The following is an 18,954-nucleotide window of genomic DNA, read 5'->3' on the forward strand; positions in this document are numbered from 1 at the left end:
TTTCCTGCTTTTCACATTCCACTGTGTACCTTTCCCTCAGCACCACTTATGTGTTTCCTATCTAAATTAAACATTCCTGGGCTTTTCAGCCCCTTTTCAGTGGAGCCTGAGAACATACCCACCATTTTTCTGCCCTCCTAAGAACAATGAAGTGTTCAGAAGTGTTTAATCTCTACCCTGAAACTTGCTGCACTCTACTCCTCAGCAAGCTCAGGGTCCCACCAAGGAAGTCTGACTCCATCACATCACTGATTTGGGGTCCCCCAATAATTATTAATCTGATTGTCTGAAATTTTCTCTCATTGTGTGACTTTTATAAGGAAATAAAACACCCCAATCTTTTATTTTTTCCCTCAACCACCCATCTGTGTCCATACTCCTCTCAAGAACATAGACAACACAAGTTGGGGGCTTTGGCTGAGCAAAAATGTTGGAGCTGATGATTTTGACAAGAAGAGAACAACTGGAAACTGTGATTCTGGTATTTAAGATTTTATCTTTTTTAATATTCACGTAAAAAAAAAAAAAGAAAAAAGAAAACAACAACCAACAAAACAATTAAGCAAAAAAAAAATTCCAGCAGGCAAAAAAAAAGGCAAGAAATCTTAGTTTATACTATGAGATACAAACCATGGAAAAGTGTAGCAATGTTTTTAAAACAGAACAGAATCTACCTCTGCAAAAGAAATTCTTCTCCTTTAAAAACAAGTCCTTAAAACAAGTTCTTTGCTGGAACAAAAGGGAGGATCAGTACTGACATCCCACAGGGGTTTATCCCAAAATCCAGCCTGATCTGCTGGTGGCTGGAAGCTCTTCCCACCCTCTGTGTGGTGGTTGTTCCCTCCAACCACCTGCCAGGTGTTGACCTTCCCCAGGATCTCCTGGACCTGTGCTGGGGATTTGGCTCCATGTGGTGGTGGAGAGGTGATGGTTATGGAAAGCTGGTGGTTGTGGAAATCTGGTGGTTATGGAAACTGAGGTTTGTGGAGCACTGTTGGACATGGGGAGGAGGAGGATGCACTTTGTATTCACTGGGAGCACAGCCTGCCCCCCCTAATCCTCAGAGCCACCAGAGATGCCAGCTCAGCTGGTGGCAACTTGACCTTTCAAAGGTCCAACTCTGCAGAAATGCTCAGCTGTAGATTCCGATCCCTCCAAGATACCAAGCACTCATGGAACACCAGCATTTCACCGAAATAATTTTGCCTGAACTGAATTCCTTCAGAGAACTTGTAATCCTGAGAAGTGGTGCTCAAGCCCACTGCAGATGCCATTAAATTGTTATTGTGGAGGCTCTGGAACCCCTTTTTTCTCTCCAGCTTATCCCTTTTCTCTATCCATAGGCATTGTCTAGAGCTTTTTAGGATGTGCACTGACACTTGGTGGGAGGACCTGCTAAGAGCTCACAACTCTCTCTTCCCACAAAAGTTCTGACATGCCTCCCTCTTCCCCCTTCAAATAAACTCCCTCTCTGATGGATTGGCTGGAGGAGGCAACGTTCCACTGTGGAGTTAATCTTCCCATCACTAGGGGTAGAATTACCACAGGGAAGTCCTGATGTCGGTGTGGAGTTACACATCTAATGCTCCCTGGGAGTCCTGCTCCAAAGGTAACTCTAATTAATTCTAAATGAGAAATTCTCCTGGCTCCATTAAAGATGGCATCTGTGGGAGCACCGGTGGCACAGAGGTTGGGAGCTATTAGTGCAGGAATAACAATGGATTATGCACATTCCCTGGAGAGATCCAAAGAAATAAATACACTTTGCTATCACAGGCTCCAGCAAACGTCTAAGTAACAGAAATCAGATTAAATATCAGAGCAGATCAGCGTTAGAGTACAGCCAGCAAAGCAAAGGTGGGACTGGGTAGAGAAACCACCAAGGAGGAAAATGCCCTGACCACAGGCTCTGTTTGCTTTGGGCACAGCCTCGGGGACACAACAGAATTTACTTCAAATACACAGCGATCATCAAAGGGGAATTTTCACTATCTGAGCAATTAAGAAAGGACACAAGGCACTGCTCCTGGATATCAGTTTATACAGAAAATAGGAGCAAAATGTTCTACTCTGAGAGCACCACAAGGCATTACTTTGGTCACAGACCTTATGGTGCTGTTAATACTAATAGGCAGTCGAGTAAAACTGATGTTCACAACAAAGATGCAACCTCAGAGTAGAAAAAACCTGCTAGAAAAAACACAATCCTATTTACAGACTGCTTGGTTTGCTGCACTTTTTGCTTGTGAAGTTAAAAATCTCTGATAGCACAACTCAAGGGCAGAAGGTCTGCTAGACATAGTCGTATTTCGAAGGGTAGGGGCGCCTCCCATCCTCACTTCGAGGAGCATCTTCATATCCCACACCCTTCCTGGTCCTTGGGTCAGCTTCATACCCCGGGCCACCCTTGTAGGGCCCCGTCCTGTAGGAGATGTTCCGGCCTGAGGCGTTGTAGGACACGGCTTTGTAGCTGGAAGAGACACAAGAGGGACATCAGCCTCTGATGGAGGGGCTGTGGCTGCCCAGCACTGCACCCTGTGCTCACGGGGGCTTTTAGGGAGCTTTGTGCTGTGTCATCACTTGGAGGTACTCAGAGAGCTCAGCCCACCATCTGTGGAAAGCTGCAAGTCCCTTTCAGGTTCTTTCATAAATTAGTGCTTTCTTTCCCTGAAGTAAACCATTTGTGGCGTCATGGACCCACCTGCAATAACCGGATATGTTGGGGTACAAATTCCTGGTGATTTTACACCATCCAGGCCATGTTGGACAAGGCTTGGATCTACCTGATTTATGGAAGAGGTTCCTGTATACAGCAGCAGTGGAATGGAAAGGGCTTTAGGTCCCTCCCAACCCAAACCCCTCTGGAATTCTACAGTTCCATATAAATCATGGCTCAGCTGATGCAACCTACCCCTGCTAATGATTTGCTGTGCAACCTTCAATTCATGGGCCTGAATCTACTAGCACAGTGCAAATAGCACATTTTGAGGTTGGATCTCATGTCCTCTCTGTTCCTGTGTGAGTCACTGGGTCAGAGAGGGCAAATGCTCGCTTCGGACCTCACTGGGCATGGACTTCAGGTAGTGATGGCCTTGGCAGTGCTGCATTAATGGCTGGACTCTGATCCTAAAGGTCTTTTCCAGCCTAAAGGACTCTGTGTTTCCATCACCATGAGAGCTATCATGACAGGGTGTCACACACCCACACATCCTGTGCACCCAGGTTTCCTGCAGTACCTTCCCATGCCCCCCCAGCCCAGCTTACCGGGATTCCTCTGGGATGAGCCCTTTGCAAGCAAGGCACATCATGATGCCTCCCACGAGGGCCAGGCCCCCTGCCACCCATCCAACAAAGAGGGCTGAGCCAAAGGTGTACCTGCAAAACAGGCGTGGCTGGTGAGGGCGTGACAGGTCCTGTCTGCTGCTGCCCAGACACAATGAACACTGGCACAGAATACTCCCTCTGGCCCTACAGTTGTACCCAGAAGTCCCCAGAAATTCACAGAAGTCCCCAGAATTTCCCAGAAGTCCCACCTGCATTCTGAACCACAATAGCCTCCCCTATCTCATTCTTGAGCTGTAAAAACAGAGACATCCCAGCCCATTTGCTGACCTCCAGCCCAGACTCCATTTCCTAAGAATAATCTTCCAAGCCCTGCAACCATCCCAACATACTCCCAGAGTTTGCCAATCCCTCAGCAGCAGCCCTGAGGGAGATTTCCACGGTGTAACATGCAGAGTTATCTGAGCACCCACCTGTTCTGGACGTTCTGCATTCCCTGGTACATGTTGGTGGTGGACATCCAGAAGTTTGTGACCAGCATGTTGGCAAACACGGACACTCCAGTGATGGCACACAGGCCTGAGAGGGGACAGAAGGACAGACTGAGAGCCACACAGTGCAAGAAGTCACCTGGGGCCTCAGGGAAGAGTGTCACACCTCTGGAAAGGTGGGTGAGACACTGCTCTGTGGCCTTCAGCACAAAGGGGGACCCACAATGTGTCACACTTTTCTTCCAGGTTTTCCTTGCATTTACAATCCAACATCAGGAATACAATATTGCACAACACATTCCCAAGTCAGACCTGCAGGAATCTTTCACCTGGTGTATTTTGTGACACAAATGATTTAACAAACAAGTCATTGTACCAGTAGTTCATTTTAAACATTTGTTTTACAGTGAAAAACATGCACCAAAAATTCCCAGAGAGAATTTTTTTAATGGGAAAACACGCTCTCTGTACCTGAAAGAGGAGATGTCTTTGGCTCACAGGCTTTTTATCACCAGATGTGGAAGACCAGCCCAGGAGGTGGGAACTTCTTCCATTCATCCAAACAGGGGATGTCTGGGATGGCCGTCCCTGACAATCCTGGCAGCAATGTCAAACCTTTGGTTTTCCTCAGCAGAGGAATTCACAGAACACTTGGACATGGACTCACAGACTGATTTGGGTTGGAAGGGACCTTAAAGACCAAGGATAGAAAGGAGCTGGGTTGTCCAGAAGAGCTGAAGTCCAGAACTTTTGGCAGAAAACCCTCACAGGACAGTTTTGCTTCTTCCTTCCACAATGTCCGAGGTCAGGCTGGATGGGGCTTGAAGCCCTGGTTCAGTGGAAGGTGTCCCTGCCCATGGCAGTGGTGGAACTGAATGATTTTTAAGGTCCTTCCAACCCAACCCAACCCATTCCATTGTTCTAAAATGATAGATGTAAAATGCAAAATTAAAGCTGTGTGGCAGAAGGTGATTCCTCTTTCCAGCTTATACTTTTTGAACTTGTGTTGAATGTCTCATATCCCAGCAAAAGTTAAGCATTGGGATTTTTTTTAAATAGGGACATTCTCCTTCCCTTTGTTAGGATATAGATTTCATTCAACTCTTATCTCAAAAATAATGTAGGAAAACATGTAAGTGATGTTTTAAGCATTTGCAGTTTTGAGGAACCTGGGCATTCCTGCAGCCTTGTAGGCTGGTATTTAAAACCTACAAACCAGCCACAACAACCCTGGGAATCTTCTTAAAATTATTATGGATAAAGCCTGAAATGGAAAGAAATATTCTATATAAATAAAGACTATAATAATATACAGCAACAACATTTATAAAACAAATCAAGAGATATACTTCCTTTACCATCTGTGGGATGTTTTTTCAGCCTTCCATGCAAAATTTTCTGGTTACCAGAAATTTTTTTGTTCCTTAATCAGAGGTAAAAACCACCTGACCCCAGGAAATCAGGCTGGAGGACTATGCCAATAACTTCAGAAATTCCTCAAGACTTGCCCAGTTCTCAATTCCAGGGAAATGCAAACCTTCCACGTGGAAGACATGACAGTTCCCACTTACCAGCAACAATGAACATGATGCCAGAGGTCAGGGTCATGTTGGCTTTGGCAGTGTCCTCCATGCTCCCAATCCGGATGCATTTCAGAGCAAAAATGCACACAAAGAGGCCGAGGAGTCCCAGGACGATCCCCACGATCATGAGGGCCCTCACAGCCTGGAACATCGCTGCAAAACAAACAGCAAGGGCCTCAATGAGTGGCTGAAATGGGATTTGTCAGAGTCTGGGGGGATTCTCAAATATTTCCTCTGTCTGAAAATAGAAATATTAAAGCAGAAAACCTTGGAAAATGAGCACTGAATCTATTCCGTATTATCTGTGGCACCTCTGGAAGTACAGCTGTTTGACTTAACTTCCCAAGGAGTTTGGTGGTTTAGGCAGCATTTTTTTTTTTTTTTTGAAATATTCAATAGCAGCAGTTGTGAAATTCATGGAGAAGAGTTAGTGAGGTGCTGGGATAAGCATGGATTGTTCCATAACCGCAGTGGTTGAGAAAGGGCTCTTCTTTCCTCCCCAATCAGCAATGGAAGCAGACAGCTCCACCCACCTATCCAGAATATTTCCAGCTACTGCATGTGTCAAAATGCAGCTCTGTATATTCCTGCTTCCCAGTAAAGCACATGGAAAAGAGGAAAATCAAACATTACATGGAGAGGGGGAGAGAGCATCAAAGCTCTGGCAACCATCTCCCTCACCATATTCTTCCCAGGCTTGTTTAGAACATCAGTCCTGGATAAATCTGTTCATGTTCATGAATAAAACATCCAAATATCCCCATCCTGAATTGGCAGCAGTGTGCCATGAGCTGGGAATACTGATGGGTCATGCCCATGGGAGCTGAGGCCTGAAGGAGTCAAAAACCTTTCAGACTCCTCTTGGGTGGAGCAGAAAAGTAGAAGTAAGGGGAGACTGGCACCTTTAAAACTGGAGAAGTGGTGGGGGAAGGAGTACTTGAATACCAAGGTGATTCTCTAATAAGGTGGCACATATCCCATCTCTTTCCAGACACTTCCCCTCCCCGCTTGTGCACGAGTCCCTGGCAGAGACAGGAAGGCGGCAGAGCCCTGGAAGGGGTGCTGGGAGTATGTCAAGGGCTGCTGGGATTTGGTTGAGACACATTGCAGCCTCTCCTTACCCTGCCACAAGCTCCCACAGCCCTGGGTCTGGCTTTGGTTCTCCCAAAGCATGATTGCCCCTCTTCAGGGAAGAGAAAGTGGGCTCATGATGGAGTGAAACAGGGGGAAAACAGATTCCACAGCCCCTGGGACATCTCTGCCCTGGCTGTCACCCCTTTGCTGGATGACCACGGTGCCCAAGGGTGCAGGGGAGCACAGAGCCTTTGCACAGCTTGGGAGCAGGGTTTATAAACCCTTCCCAGGAGGGTGCTGGGTGCCTGGGGGGCTCTCCTGGCCAGTGGGGTGTCAGGAAGCGGAGCAGAACCGCGCTGGCACCGCGGCGCACACGGAAGCGGGCGGGCTGCCATTCCACAGGCCGGGAATACACCACCTTCTCCCATCCAGCAGTCCCACTGCCTCAGCTCTTATGACTCAATTTGCCCTTATCAGCTGATAACGAGTGCTAACGAGCCGGGGGTTTTCAATCTCCCATTCATCAGCCCCCAGGTAGGAGCTCATTAGTTATGATCCATCAGGGGATGGCGGATACGCCTTATCAGCCCTGAGAGGTTGTTCCGCAGCACCTGATGGGAAGCAGAAAGAGGAGGAAATTTCAATCTCGTTTGTCTTTGCAACCACCAAAGTTTCTTTGCAAATGCTTTTGTTTCAGGGCAGGCAGGAGAGGCTGATAATCCAAGAGCATGGATCATGATGGAAGCTCCTTGTCCCCAAGACGGTGCTTCATTCCTGGGTGTTCCCTGCAGGTTCCTGGGTGCCATCACTGGGCTGTTTTGAACCCTTCAAGCAGTGACCCCAAACAAAGATCCCACAGAGGATCTTTGGTTCTCAGGAGGTGTTCCCAGTGCCTTGGGTGCCCATGGAAGGACACAACAAGCAGGGCCAAGCAAAGCAGCCAAGGATGCTCCACTTTTGCTGGAGCACTGTTGTGAATCTCCATTGAAAGGAGCTGTTGGAAAGGGGAGGGAGAGGAGCACAGCAGGGCATGACAGAAAAAATGCCAGATAACCATTCCTGCCCCCATGAGACTGACCATCTCCACTAAGAGGTGGAAAGGAGAAAGAAGTTGTTTCTGCTGCGGCATGAAGACCTCTCCACTTGGCTCAGAGGATTTGAAGTGGGAGCTGTTTGGAAAGGCAGCACTGCAGTTTCAAGGGAATTTTGGCATCCATTGAAAGTCCTTTGAAAAGAGCTGCTTTTCCAAAGGTGAATGACCTCTGCTTGGAGGAAGGACTGGAAGGGCTTAGACAAACAAAGTGGGAGACTAAGGAAAAGTGGTATCAGGAGCAGTAGGAAGCAAACAGCCCCGGAGTTACAAAACCTGCCTTTCGCACACACCTGAGGGAGGATAACCTGGCTTCCACACCAGGGCTGGTGTTCCATAACAAGGGAATAGCAAAAGCACCAACAGAAACAGCTTCTCCACCAAAATAAATGGCAGTGATGTGAAACCACAGCCTGCATCCTTGTTTTCCAGAGGTAAGGGAAACTGGATAGTTGTCTTCCTCCCTCATGTGAGTGGTGAGAGGTGAGCAAGATAAAACAACTTTAAGTCATTTAAATGACTGTCACCTGCATTTCTGTTGCTAATACATAATAAAAAGATGGAATCTGACTTTATGACCAGTAATAATTGATGGGATATAGAAATTTTAGGGAAATTAAGTACATTCAGCAGGTGTTTAAGTTAAGCAAATACCAACAGGGACATTTTTTCTATATGTTTGAAGGAATAAATCAATTAAATGGATTCACAAAGATAACTCTGACAGGATATCTCTAACAACAGAAATTGTCCATGAGTGCTTTGCATATTTCTTCATTGCCATATTACTTTAAAATAACTGAAAAAGCAAAATCTTGATTGGGATAAATTAACATTAAAATGATGGTTCCCATTTCCTTATGGCTCATTTAAAACACAATCACCTGTCCAAAGCATTATGAAGAGATATAGTGGTCAACATTTTGTAGAGATAGTTGCATAAATCTAATTTTTAGTCTTTAAAAAAAATCCTCAAGGGAGAGGTGACTTTGAATATCAGTTTTGCTTTTCCAAATGGGAAAGAATTCACCTGGCAATCCTGAAGCTGGGTACACAGAGGTGCATTTATTCCATGGCACCCCTCAGAGAGTCACAGGTCCTCAGCAAAGGTTGAGGGCATCCCTGAGGATACGGGGCTGGAACCCACATCACACTTGGATCAACAGTTGCAAAAGGCCCATGCACAGCACTGCTTGCTTGGACCTTTTTGTGATCATGCACCAGGAGTGAGAAACTCCCAGGGCCAAATTCACTGCTGGTCTAGGAGCAGTGGAATACCCTCACGTGGGGTGGGGTGGGAAAAACAGCTCTTTTGGGAACATGAGCAAGCAAACAGGACAGCAATACACCTCTGCACTCTGCTTCTGTAGGCACTAACACTGCCCAGGTGATGGGCAGTGACTGAACACACCTTTCCCTTTTGTGCCCTTCCTACCTGCACCTCTCACAGGCAGATTTCTCCCATTCCAGTTCTATCTTTGGAAAAACAGTACATTTCAATCATTTCCATTATCCTATAACACTATACAATTGCACGCAGCCCTTTTCCTTGTGTTTCCATTCCCAGCAACAATACCTAGAGGGTTAAACATCCTCACTCTCCTCACCTCAGTGGAGCTGCTCTGATTTATGCCAGCAGTGATGCTGAACCCACGATGCTCACCAGACATCCCACACACATGCTCCAGGTTGTAACCCCCACCAATAACCCCCACCACAAAAATCATTTTGGCAACAAATATGCTCCTATTTTTATGCTCCTAACATAACACTGGAAGTGCTATTCCTCACAAAGTGCTTTAAGATACCTGCTCCTATTTTCAGATGCAGAGCTCCAGGAGAGCCCGTGGGTGACACCTGGAGTGTTTTTGCCCCTACCTGGCAGCCCAAGGATAGTGAAATACGGCCGACACTCGGTGAAGCCGGAGCTCTGCCGCACGCAGCTCCTCCACAGCCCCTGGTACTGGAACACGGCCGTGACCGGGTTGTCATACAGGTCCTGCGTGCTCCACGTGTCCATGGCCGTGGCCATGATGCTGCCCCCAACGCCCAGCGATGACACCAGGAACCCCATCACCTGGCAGATGGTGGTGGACATGGTGAGTGCCCGGAGAGCGGAGGTGGCGCGGCCCCGAGGGAGCTGCAGTCCTACTGGGGCGCCCGAGTCCTCCTGCCTGAGCCACCAGCAGTGCAGCTGCTCTTATCAGATGCTTTCCATTGAGGGCTGTTTGCTCAAAGTGTTTTTGCAAGATAGTCCAGTTTCACTCTCGCTGCCGGCGAGGTTTGTGCCGGCAGGGCTTGGAGATAGGAGCTTTTGTCCTTTAGAAGTGCTTGTCCTTCCATGTTTAAGCAGCCACGCTCTGCTGAGTGTTGGGTAACCCACTTGGGGCTTGGCCAGCCCCCTGAAACCCTTTGCTGCCCATTGGGCCTCTCCTGCCTGCTTGGCACAGGGCAAGGACCATGTTCCCAGGGAATTCAGCAGCTGGCCCAGGCCACCACCTCCCCATCCCTCTGCTGATGCCACCAGACAATCTGTCCCCCATGGAGGTGTCCTCACAAGAGGCACAATGAGAGCCAGGGCTCTGTCAGAGATGTGGGGCCACCAGCCCAGGGATGTGGCTGCTCCTTGCAGCGCCCTCGGGCATCGCTGAGCTTCCACTGGATGCTGACCATGGCACAGCCCAGGGCACCAAGCCAAGAGCCCCAAACTGATCCAGCAAAGCTCCTCCAGCCCCGTTCTCCACCCACATCCCCACTGCCATCATGAGGACCCACTGAAACCCATGTGGGAGGGAGGAGAGCACAGGGAGCACTGGGAAATGGCCTCTATGAGGGGGTGCTTGTCTGTGTCAACTGGAGGGATGGTTCTGGGAAAGGGATGGGGGATGCAAAAAGTGGGAAATTCATTATCACAGTGGAGAGATGGGCTGGGCTCGTGGGAACAACATAAATCTGCTGTGCCACTTTGCCAGTGGAGTCAGTGAGGTACAAGGACCTTCCAGGCTTTACACTCGTCCATTCTCATCCCGTATCTCCCTCCAACTGATTTACTTCAGTCCTGACCTAGAAGCAAATTCCTGCTTTAAACTGTCCATAACCACAGGCACCATCTACAACAGCACCTCGATATGAAGCCATGTGAAGGCCACCAGGAAGAGAGGAAAGGCTTATTTGTGTCCATGAGGAGCAACAATAGGGTTATCACACCCTGGATATTGCTCCTACCTTCTGAAGAACAGCCATCCAGGACATCCCTCAGCTTGTGGGGCTCTGCTGGGGCAGCCAGAGCACAATTCCATGTCTAGTGGCAATCACAGCCCTCTCAGGTCAGGAACAAGATGTCTTTGCTTCTATCAGTTTTATTCAAATGTCATAATTTTCACTCACTTTGGCAAGTTTATATCACAGGAAGGGTCAGTTCTGACCTACCTAAAGTTGTCAGCAAAAATAATAAAGTGAACAAAAAACATGGAAGGGAGCCCTCAAGAACCAGAGGTGGCAAAGAGCTGCTCATTTTCTGTGAAGGATAAGGAAATGATGAGGGAATTCATCATTTTGGATAATGATTTGTGATAGATCAGTGCTGGAGAATACTTAGAAGCTGAGACAACAACTAGAGTTGAGAAGGACATGGAAGACAGAAGGACAAAAAGTGCTAAAATGTGGTCAGTTCTCCATCCCATCCCTTGTGGTCCCACAGCCAGAACTGTGTCCCAGTCTAGAAAATCCAGTTTCATTGAAGCCCTGATGTTCCTCAGCAGCTCTCCAGGATGATTCCTGTCCTTCCTATGCCCCAGGACTTGCCTGCTTGTTTCTGGCCATCTAGTGGTGACAGCCCACATCCCTTCTTCTGGGCTGAACCTCGTCAGAACACGTCAGAGGGAGGAATATCCCTTTGAGACATAACCCCTATTCCCAAGTGCGTGCAACAGTGCACAGAGAAATGAGCCCATAGACTGGCCATAGCTAAAAATAACCCCTGGGGAGGAAAAGGGAAGGAAAGGGGGAGAATTAAATGGGTGAACTTTTTTTTTTCCAGCTTTTTTTCCCCCAAACACTTCTTCCAACCTTTAAATGATTGGGTTTTTTCTCCTTAGTCAGACATCTGGGTGGTTGCAGGAATATCAGTGTTGATGGCCCTTCCATCCCTATATGCACATTTGCTTTGGTGGGAGGGGACACACCACTCCTTCCTCCACCCTGGCTGCTGGTTCTGGCCATGTGCAGCAGGAGCTGCTCTTCAAACCAACAAGGAGCTTTTCTTCTCCTTCTCCTTCTCCTTCTCCTTCTCCTTCTCCTTCTCCTTCTCCTTCTCCTTCTCCTTCTCCTTCTCCTTCTCCTTCTCCTTCTCCTTCTCCTTCTCCTTCTCCTTCTCCTTCTCCTTCTCCTTCTCCTTCTCCTTCTCCTTCTCCTTCTCCTCCTTCTCCTTCTCATGTTTCACATCCCAAGCTCTGCTGATCCCCCCAAGACACCTATTGGAAAGAGGGCCACCCCTGGATGTGCCAATGTCCAGTCCATCACCTCAGTAACTTTCCTTGGGAATGGAATTTTCCCTTGTGGATGGAAACGCTGTTTCTCATCATGGCTCTTACTCGGGGACATCAAAACCCAAATGCAAGGGTCGAGCAGTCAAAAAACAACATCAAAATCTCCAAGTGTGCAGAAAAGTCCAGGAGAATGAGCCTGGCTTTCATTTGCAAGGCCAGATGGAACCATGTCTCTAAAGAAGAGAAACCAACACAAGGTTGGACATTCCTCACTCATGTGCTGTCCTCAAAAATGGAGCCAAGGAAGGAATTTTGCTACTAATGGTCATGCTGCAGTCTTCAGTTAAGAGTTAAACACCCAGCCATGCTCAGCACTCCACATGTTGCCATCTTTGAAGAATTATTGTGGTTTGGGGGGCTTCTGTTTGTTCATCCCTAAAATATTGGCTGAAGTGTCCTCCAGCCATCCCATTGCCATTTCTCCTGCTCTGACTAGAACATACTTGAAAGAGTGGCAATTCAAAACTCTCACACCTTCCTCAGTGGATGCTGGAAACAGAGTTCTGGAGACAAAATCCAAACTTGTTTGCTTCCCAAACCTTACCCAGCACATTTCCTTTGCCTTTCTCAAATATTCTGATTTTAAACTTTTTTTAATGTTTTTTTCTGAGCTGCCCATGATAGGGGAAAAAAAATATGTTCATCCCATTTTCCCAGATAACAGAAGATCCCCTGGGAGTTTCAGCACAACCCAAGAAGGGGCTGGGTGAGAGGAAGGCTGTGGAGCACATCTGAGCATCTGCACCACAACCTGATGCTCATCTCCAGCCACCCCGTGGAGATGACTACAGCCAGGATTGGTTGAAGGATGGGAATCTCTCTCCAAACAATCTGTGGATTGTCCCCAGCAGCTGAATGTTTGGCCAGAGGGTTTCTCAATCCATGTGGAAATGCTGAGCTGTGTCCAAGGGAAGGGAAAGGCGAGGCTGCAGCTCACCAAGGAGCAGAGAACAGGGCTCCCACTGAGCATTGGGACAGCTCCAATGGTTTACCCAAATGAGGAAAAGAAGGGGGCTTTGTGGCCACTCCCCTGTGCCCCTTTATTCCAGCTCATAGTTGCTTTATCTCTCCAGGCGTTGACTCTGTGTTATCTCAAAACCAGTCCCTGGGCCCAGGCAGCTCCTGAATGTTATCGCTGCCTCTCCCACAAAAATCACCTCCAGCTCATGTTTGCTCTCAAATTTGCAAACACAGCTCACACCCTGCCAGCTGCCCACACCAGCCCAGCCTGCTCAGGCCCAGACTAAGCAAACCCACCCTTCTCTTCCTGCCCCTCCATTGTCGGGACCACCCCAGGATTCGTGAATGTGGTCCACAATAAGAAGGGCTGAATGGCCCTTCTAGAATTAAATTAGGGAAGTGAGTCCTGGAAGGACCCCATCCCAGCTCAGATCCACACCACTGGGAGTGATCAAGAGTGTGCTCTGAGATCCCTCAGCAGAGCTGGGGTGCATGAGGCTGAACTTGCCTACACATCTATGAGCTGTAGCCCAGCCCCAAATCTCCACACCATTGCTCCTTCCTCTTCTGGCCCTCATCCCAAATCCCTTAGGATTTTTTTTTTACCTTTTCTCTCATCCTTTCATGGTGTAAAGGCACAAAACAATAAATATGACACACGTACTCAGCTCCCTGCCACCTCCTTGCACCCTGAGTGTCCCTGGGGTTCCTGAGGTCTCTCATTGGTGCTTTCCCCATCCCCACACCTCTCTCAGCTCCAGCTGTGAGTGCAAACCCATCAGAGCCTCACACATGTCCTGGCAGGATATATCAAGTCTCCAGCCTACCTGGACCACCTAAATCCTTCTGCACCCAAAACGTGACCTTATAAGACTTTTAGCAGGTTACAGCAGTTGCCTGCAGATGTTTCAAAATTCAGAGCTGACCTGGCTGGTTGAAAGGATTTCAAGCAGTAAACAGACCTTGAAAGAGACTTTGCCCTGGACATCACTGGTGGAGGATCATGACATGGCACTTAACACTTCCCATCCTTACAAACTTTGGCATGGAACAGTTCCAGGGAGCAGAGATGCTGTCGCCTTGGCCAGTGACTGCCCTGTCTCCAAAATCAGGTTATTTGCTATGGTTATGCCACAAAATGTTTGTGGGTTGTATGAAATGAAAGAAAACTTTCTCAGACCATCAATGTACAACGGAAAAATCCAGAGAAGCCAATGTTGATGCTTCCTAGACATGAATTCCCCTCAGGAAATATCTATGCCCTGCTGCTACCGTGCACCAGCCAAATTGAAATTTATGGAAAATCTGGGCAGTTGTGGTTGCATTCCCATGGGCTCTTTTCCCTCTGAGCACTCTAAGAACCTGGGCATTTTTATCAATTGGAGAAGTTGAACAAGTTAGACTTGTTCAACTTCTGTTCTGCTCTCAAGACTGTCAACGTTTGCCATTGGAAAAGCAAGAATATTCTCCTATTTCAAGCCAACAGCCCTTTGGTCCACAGCAGAGAGATATCTCAGCCCTTCTGAAGGGGTAAAAAGAGCTTTGGACCAGATGGAGAAATGTCCTTGGAAAAATTGTTGGAGAAGGCTCCCTGAAAAGGTGTGGAAAAAAGACACTGACACAGACACCAGGGAAATCACAGCCTGTGCAATTGTAGTTTAGCAAAGTTGGAAGAAACTGCAAAATTCTGCTCTGAGCAGAAATCACCTCATGATCTCCACACAAGATGAAACCACCAGCCTTGCCCAGCTCAGCTTTTGCTATTTCTCCCTTATTTGTGTGCTCAGTTTCCAAGTATGTCCTCCAGACCATCTCACGCTAAAGCAAGAAGCAAAAATTAACAAGAGAAAACAAAATCAGAACAAATTCGTCCAGTCCTCCAGTGCCACATTTCACCAGAGAGCGACTGTTTATAGCTGAGCAGCCAGAGCCATAAACTGACTGGGTAATTTCTCATTTCTATCTATTATCTTGATTTTTCCTCAATCCATTTGAAATTAAAATTCCCAACTAAATTGAAGATAGATGATGGGCAAGACAAGCTTAATCTTTGCTGTGGGAGCAAGGGATTGAGGTGAAAAAAACCTTGGAACCCAAAATTTCCTCGATGTGCTCGGGTCACCTCGCTGCTTTGCCAGAGTCCTATTATTTTTATTCACTCTGGCACTATTGTTCCCAATATAAATTGCCATTGTCAGGATAATAAATAGGGGTTGATAATGGAAATGCTGACAAACCATTAACTCTGGGGTAGTTTGTGAGGGAGGTTTCATGGGGATCGAGGTGCCGCACACTTAAAATAAACATGGGGATGATGCACTTAAATAGTATCTGAGTAAATTAATAATAGGATTTTTAGCATCATTTCCCCTCCTTGGATTAGGGTGCCACCTTTGCTGGTGGTGGATGGGAAGAAATGCCCATAGGAGCAGCTGGATTCAGGAGAAAGACCCAATCCATAAAGCACAGCAGCAGGATGTGAGGCTTTGCTCCAGCTTCTCCAGAGACTGGAAGTGTCAGACAATCCATAACAGGACAAGAAACGGGAGCAGGGAGGGGGCTGACTACAGAACAACAAGCCCAGTTCATTAAAAAGAAAGGGAAAAAATCCACCTCGTTTTGGAGGGCAGTGCTGATAGCACGGGTCACGAAAAGGATAATTTGGGACAAAGTACATAAATATTCATATTCCCTCACACGGAGCCCACACCATCTCCCTGACACCACTGAGGGTGAGGACAGCAACTTTGGGGGGCTCAGGCATCCACCATCTCTATGACTGTCCTTTATTTCTAGGGCTTTTTAATATCCCTTTTTGTAGGTGACAGCAGTAAACCTGGCAAACACAAGTGGGAATTCCACTCTAATTTAAGGGCTTCATCAGAAACCCCAATATTTAGGGTAGGATGCTCATTTCTGTCCGTGGCTGGGAGGGATCCACAGAGCTTGTGAGATGGAGCTGAGGAATCACAGAAACAGAATTCCAGGATGGTTTGGGTTGGAAGGGACTTTAGGAATCACCTTGTTCCACCCCCTTTCTGTGAGCAGGGCCATGGGCACACCGATCTCTACCAGCCCCTCTAAACGCAGGAAAATCTTGCTAATGCAGGAAATCCATCCCCTCAACATTCCCATTTTAGAACATTAATACCCACCCAACAGACACCTGTCTGGAGGTCTTGGAATTGCAAAGAAACCATCCCTGGTTTTCTGCTTTTTGCTGTAGGGCTGAGGTCAGTGACAAAGGTGTGAAAGAACAAAACCCCTCAGATTTCAAGTGTTCTGATTTCTTCAAAGATTTGAGTAGTTCCCAGAGCTGAGCACTTGAAAAGGTTAATTGCTTCTTTCGTGGAGTTACAGTTTTTGTCATTTTAAGCTTTTTGAGCAGAAGAACTGCAAGAACTGGAAGAATTGCAGTGTTTTGTGGGAGCATCTGTGTGGGGAGGGTTTAGTTTTCACACCTCAATTTATTCTTCACATGGTAAATTTAATCTCTTTCCAAAATCATTAAGGTTAGAAAAGACCTCTAAAATCAAGTCCGGCCATTAACCCAGTGAGTTTTACCAACTTGCCCTGCCCTTTTCTCCCTGAGTTTTCCCTTGGTGAAGCTGCTCAGCTTTGCTGACTGGGAGAGCAGTGTGTGAATACCAGCCCTGCACAAACACCCTTCTTTGCATGTCATCCTTCAGCTGGACACTCTGCCAGGATCAGGCTCATGTCCTTCTGGGAAAACACATCTCTGTACCTGAGAGGCCAAGCAGGGCCATTCCAAGCCACAGCTCCAGCAAGAGGACAATGCTCAGGGTGTGGGGAAGCCGCAGCACAGCCAGTGCCAGACAGCAGCTAGGAATGAGCATCCAGAGGGGAGCAACACAAAAACACAGCTCAGGGGATGAAACACCTCCCCAGCTGGTGTCTGAGGCCACAGCCACGCTGGGTTATATTGGTTTGATTTGTGCCTTCTCTTGAGAGAAGCAATTTTTGTGCACAATGCCCCTTTCTGTGTGTTTTGGAAATGCCATTTTGCAGAAGTTCTGCAGTGATTTCCTGATATAATTGGCTTCTTCCCTCCATTCTGGCTGTATCAAAGCACAGAGGCCAGATGGGTATATGAGTCTAAGTGCCTTTTTTCTCACTGTATTAAGGCAAGAAGAAACCCCAGATAATCCTGTTGTAACCTAATTGTTTGCACCCCGAGATACTCTGGGCACAACCGGGACAGGAATTATTCCCGTGGCAGAAAAAACTGGAACCAAAGGAGAATTAGGGAGAAATCCAGCCTGGTGGTGTTAGCCCAAATAGAAATACAGTGAGCTGAACTGTGACATATCCTCTTAGGAAAGGATCTTCTCCAGTGACAAGACTATTAGTGGCTTCTGGTGGGAAGCCACACACAGCCACACAGCTGGGGCAGGAATCTGAGCCACACAGGGCACAGGGGACAAACCTCCCCTTGGAGCAGCCTGGACAACACCTCAGGATGCATGTAACGAGTTTGCTGAACCTCAGCTTGGCCATGGATTTGCCTCAAGGTACCTCCAAGGACCTGTTTTCCAAACAGGGTGAGTACTTGATACAAATTTCGTCTTTTGGCCGAAATTTGACAGAAAATCCCCCATTGCTCATGCAGAGATTGTGTCCCACCCCCTCCCACTCTTCCCTGGCGCCATCAGGCCCTACCTGGCAGCCCCAGGATGGTGAAGTACCCACGGCACTCGGTGAAGCCGGAGCTCTCCCGGACGCAGGTGCGCCACAGGCCCTGGTAGTTGAAGACGGCCGTCACTGGGTTGTTGTACAGGTCCTGGGTGCTCCACTGGTCCATGCAGGTGGAGGCAATGATGCCCCCGATGCCCAGGGCGGACACCACGAAGCCCATGGACTGGCAGATTGTCACCGACATGGTGCCAGGCGCGTGGGAGCCTCCACAAGCCGGGTCTGGGGCAGGCAGCCAGGGCGCCGGGGACTTTTAGCTGGAGGCAGTGCCTACGTCACGCCAGCAGGCAGGAGAGCTCCGGGTGCACCACGCAAACCTCCCCTTGCCTTTATCTGTTTCGGCGAGATAATTTCCTCGCTCGGTACCAAGAGCCATTTGTTCCAGCTCGCTCTCTGTTTACCTTCTCCCTCCAGGCAGAGGCACGGCCGGACGGGACCAGTGGGTCCCTCTGGAGAGCTTCCACAGGAACGCCAGGGCACCTCAGGAGACTGAGCACAGAGGAGCTTAAATTGGATGAAACATAAAAATTATGGAGATGCTAATCCTTTCCTGGTGAGGATGATGATTTTGAGCCAAGTGGAGAGGTTCAGATTGGATATTAGGAAAAATTCCTTCATGGAATGGGTTGTCAAGTGTTGTAGTAGGCTGCCCAGGGAAGTGTGGAGTCCCCATCCCTGGGGACTTCACAGATGTGTGGATGTGGCACTTGGGGACATGATTGACCTGGGAGTGCTAAGGGAACAGTTGGACTTGATGATCTTAGAGTGCTTTTCCAACCTAAATGATTCCATGATTTATTAGCATGGCTCCATCTGGCTCAACCAAAACATTTAAGCCAAGGTTAATGTATAAAAAAGGGAATCTTGTAGCATTGGGTGTTTGGGCACACCTCAGGAAAGCTGGGCTGGGAGCCCACGGGAAAGGCAGCACTTTCTGAGGAGTGAAAGGTGTGAACCTGTAGTTTGTTGTGGGAGGACCCAGGGGAAAATACAGACAAAGCTGCATATCCTCATTTATTATTGTTTTATACCCCTCATCCAAATAGGAATTTGGGCTTGTTTTCATGGACAAAGGAAGATGGCAGGGCAGACCTGCTGTGAGACCAGAGCACCCTAAGGGATCTGGCTTTATTGCAGAAAATGCTTTTGTGGGGTAATGCCTTGTTTGCCCATTCTGCTCCATCCTACACCACTTTTTTCCTAGCCCAGTTTTC

At 47.9% G+C, this 18,954-nt stretch overlaps 1 protein-coding gene across 2 annotated transcripts; it reads right to left on the bottom strand.

The window, feature by feature from the left end:
* Window positions 1–2,292: 2,292 nt before the first annotated feature.
* On the bottom strand, window positions 2,293–17,927 carry CLDN18 (claudin 18). 2 transcript variants are annotated; one of them, XM_058031414.1, is made up of 5 exons: window positions 17,708–17,927; window positions 5,345–5,509; window positions 3,756–3,861; window positions 3,265–3,375; window positions 2,293–2,470 (listed from the first exon to the last, which is right to left on the bottom strand). In XM_058031414.1, exons 1-5 carry the CDS (start codon window positions 17,925–17,927, stop codon window positions 2,293–2,295), a joined length of 780 nt encoding a protein of 259 aa, XP_057887397.1. The 2 variants fall into 2 exon arrangements, with proteins under 2 accessions (XP_057887397.1, XP_057887396.1); XM_058031413.1 differs by lacking the exon at window positions 17,708–17,927 and adding an exon at window positions 9,399–9,618.
* Window positions 17,928–18,954: the final 1,027 nt, after the last annotated feature.

This window comes from Melospiza georgiana, chromosome 10 (genome assembly GCF_028018845.1).
Source record: "Melospiza georgiana isolate bMelGeo1 chromosome 10, bMelGeo1.pri, whole genome shotgun sequence".
NCBI classification, from domain to species: Eukaryota; Metazoa; Chordata; class Aves; order Passeriformes; family Passerellidae; genus Melospiza; species Melospiza georgiana.

What these genes read in the sequence shown, in the direction of transcription:
- CLDN18 (XM_058031414.1), bottom strand. Translation starts at nt 17,927, where the DNA reads ATGTCGGTGACAATCTGCCAGTCCATGGGCTTCGTGGTGTCCGCCCTG. An exon ending in CACCATCCTGGGGCTGCCAG is followed by an intron (nt 5,510 to 17,707) that starts GTAGGGCCTGAT and finishes TTTGTTTTGCAG; the next exon opens with CGATGTTCCAGGCTGTGAGG. An exon ending in CATCATGTTCATTGTTGCTG is followed by an intron (nt 3,862 to 5,344) that starts GTAAGTGGGAAC and finishes GTCCCCTCTCAG; the next exon opens with GCCTGTGTGCCATCACTGGA.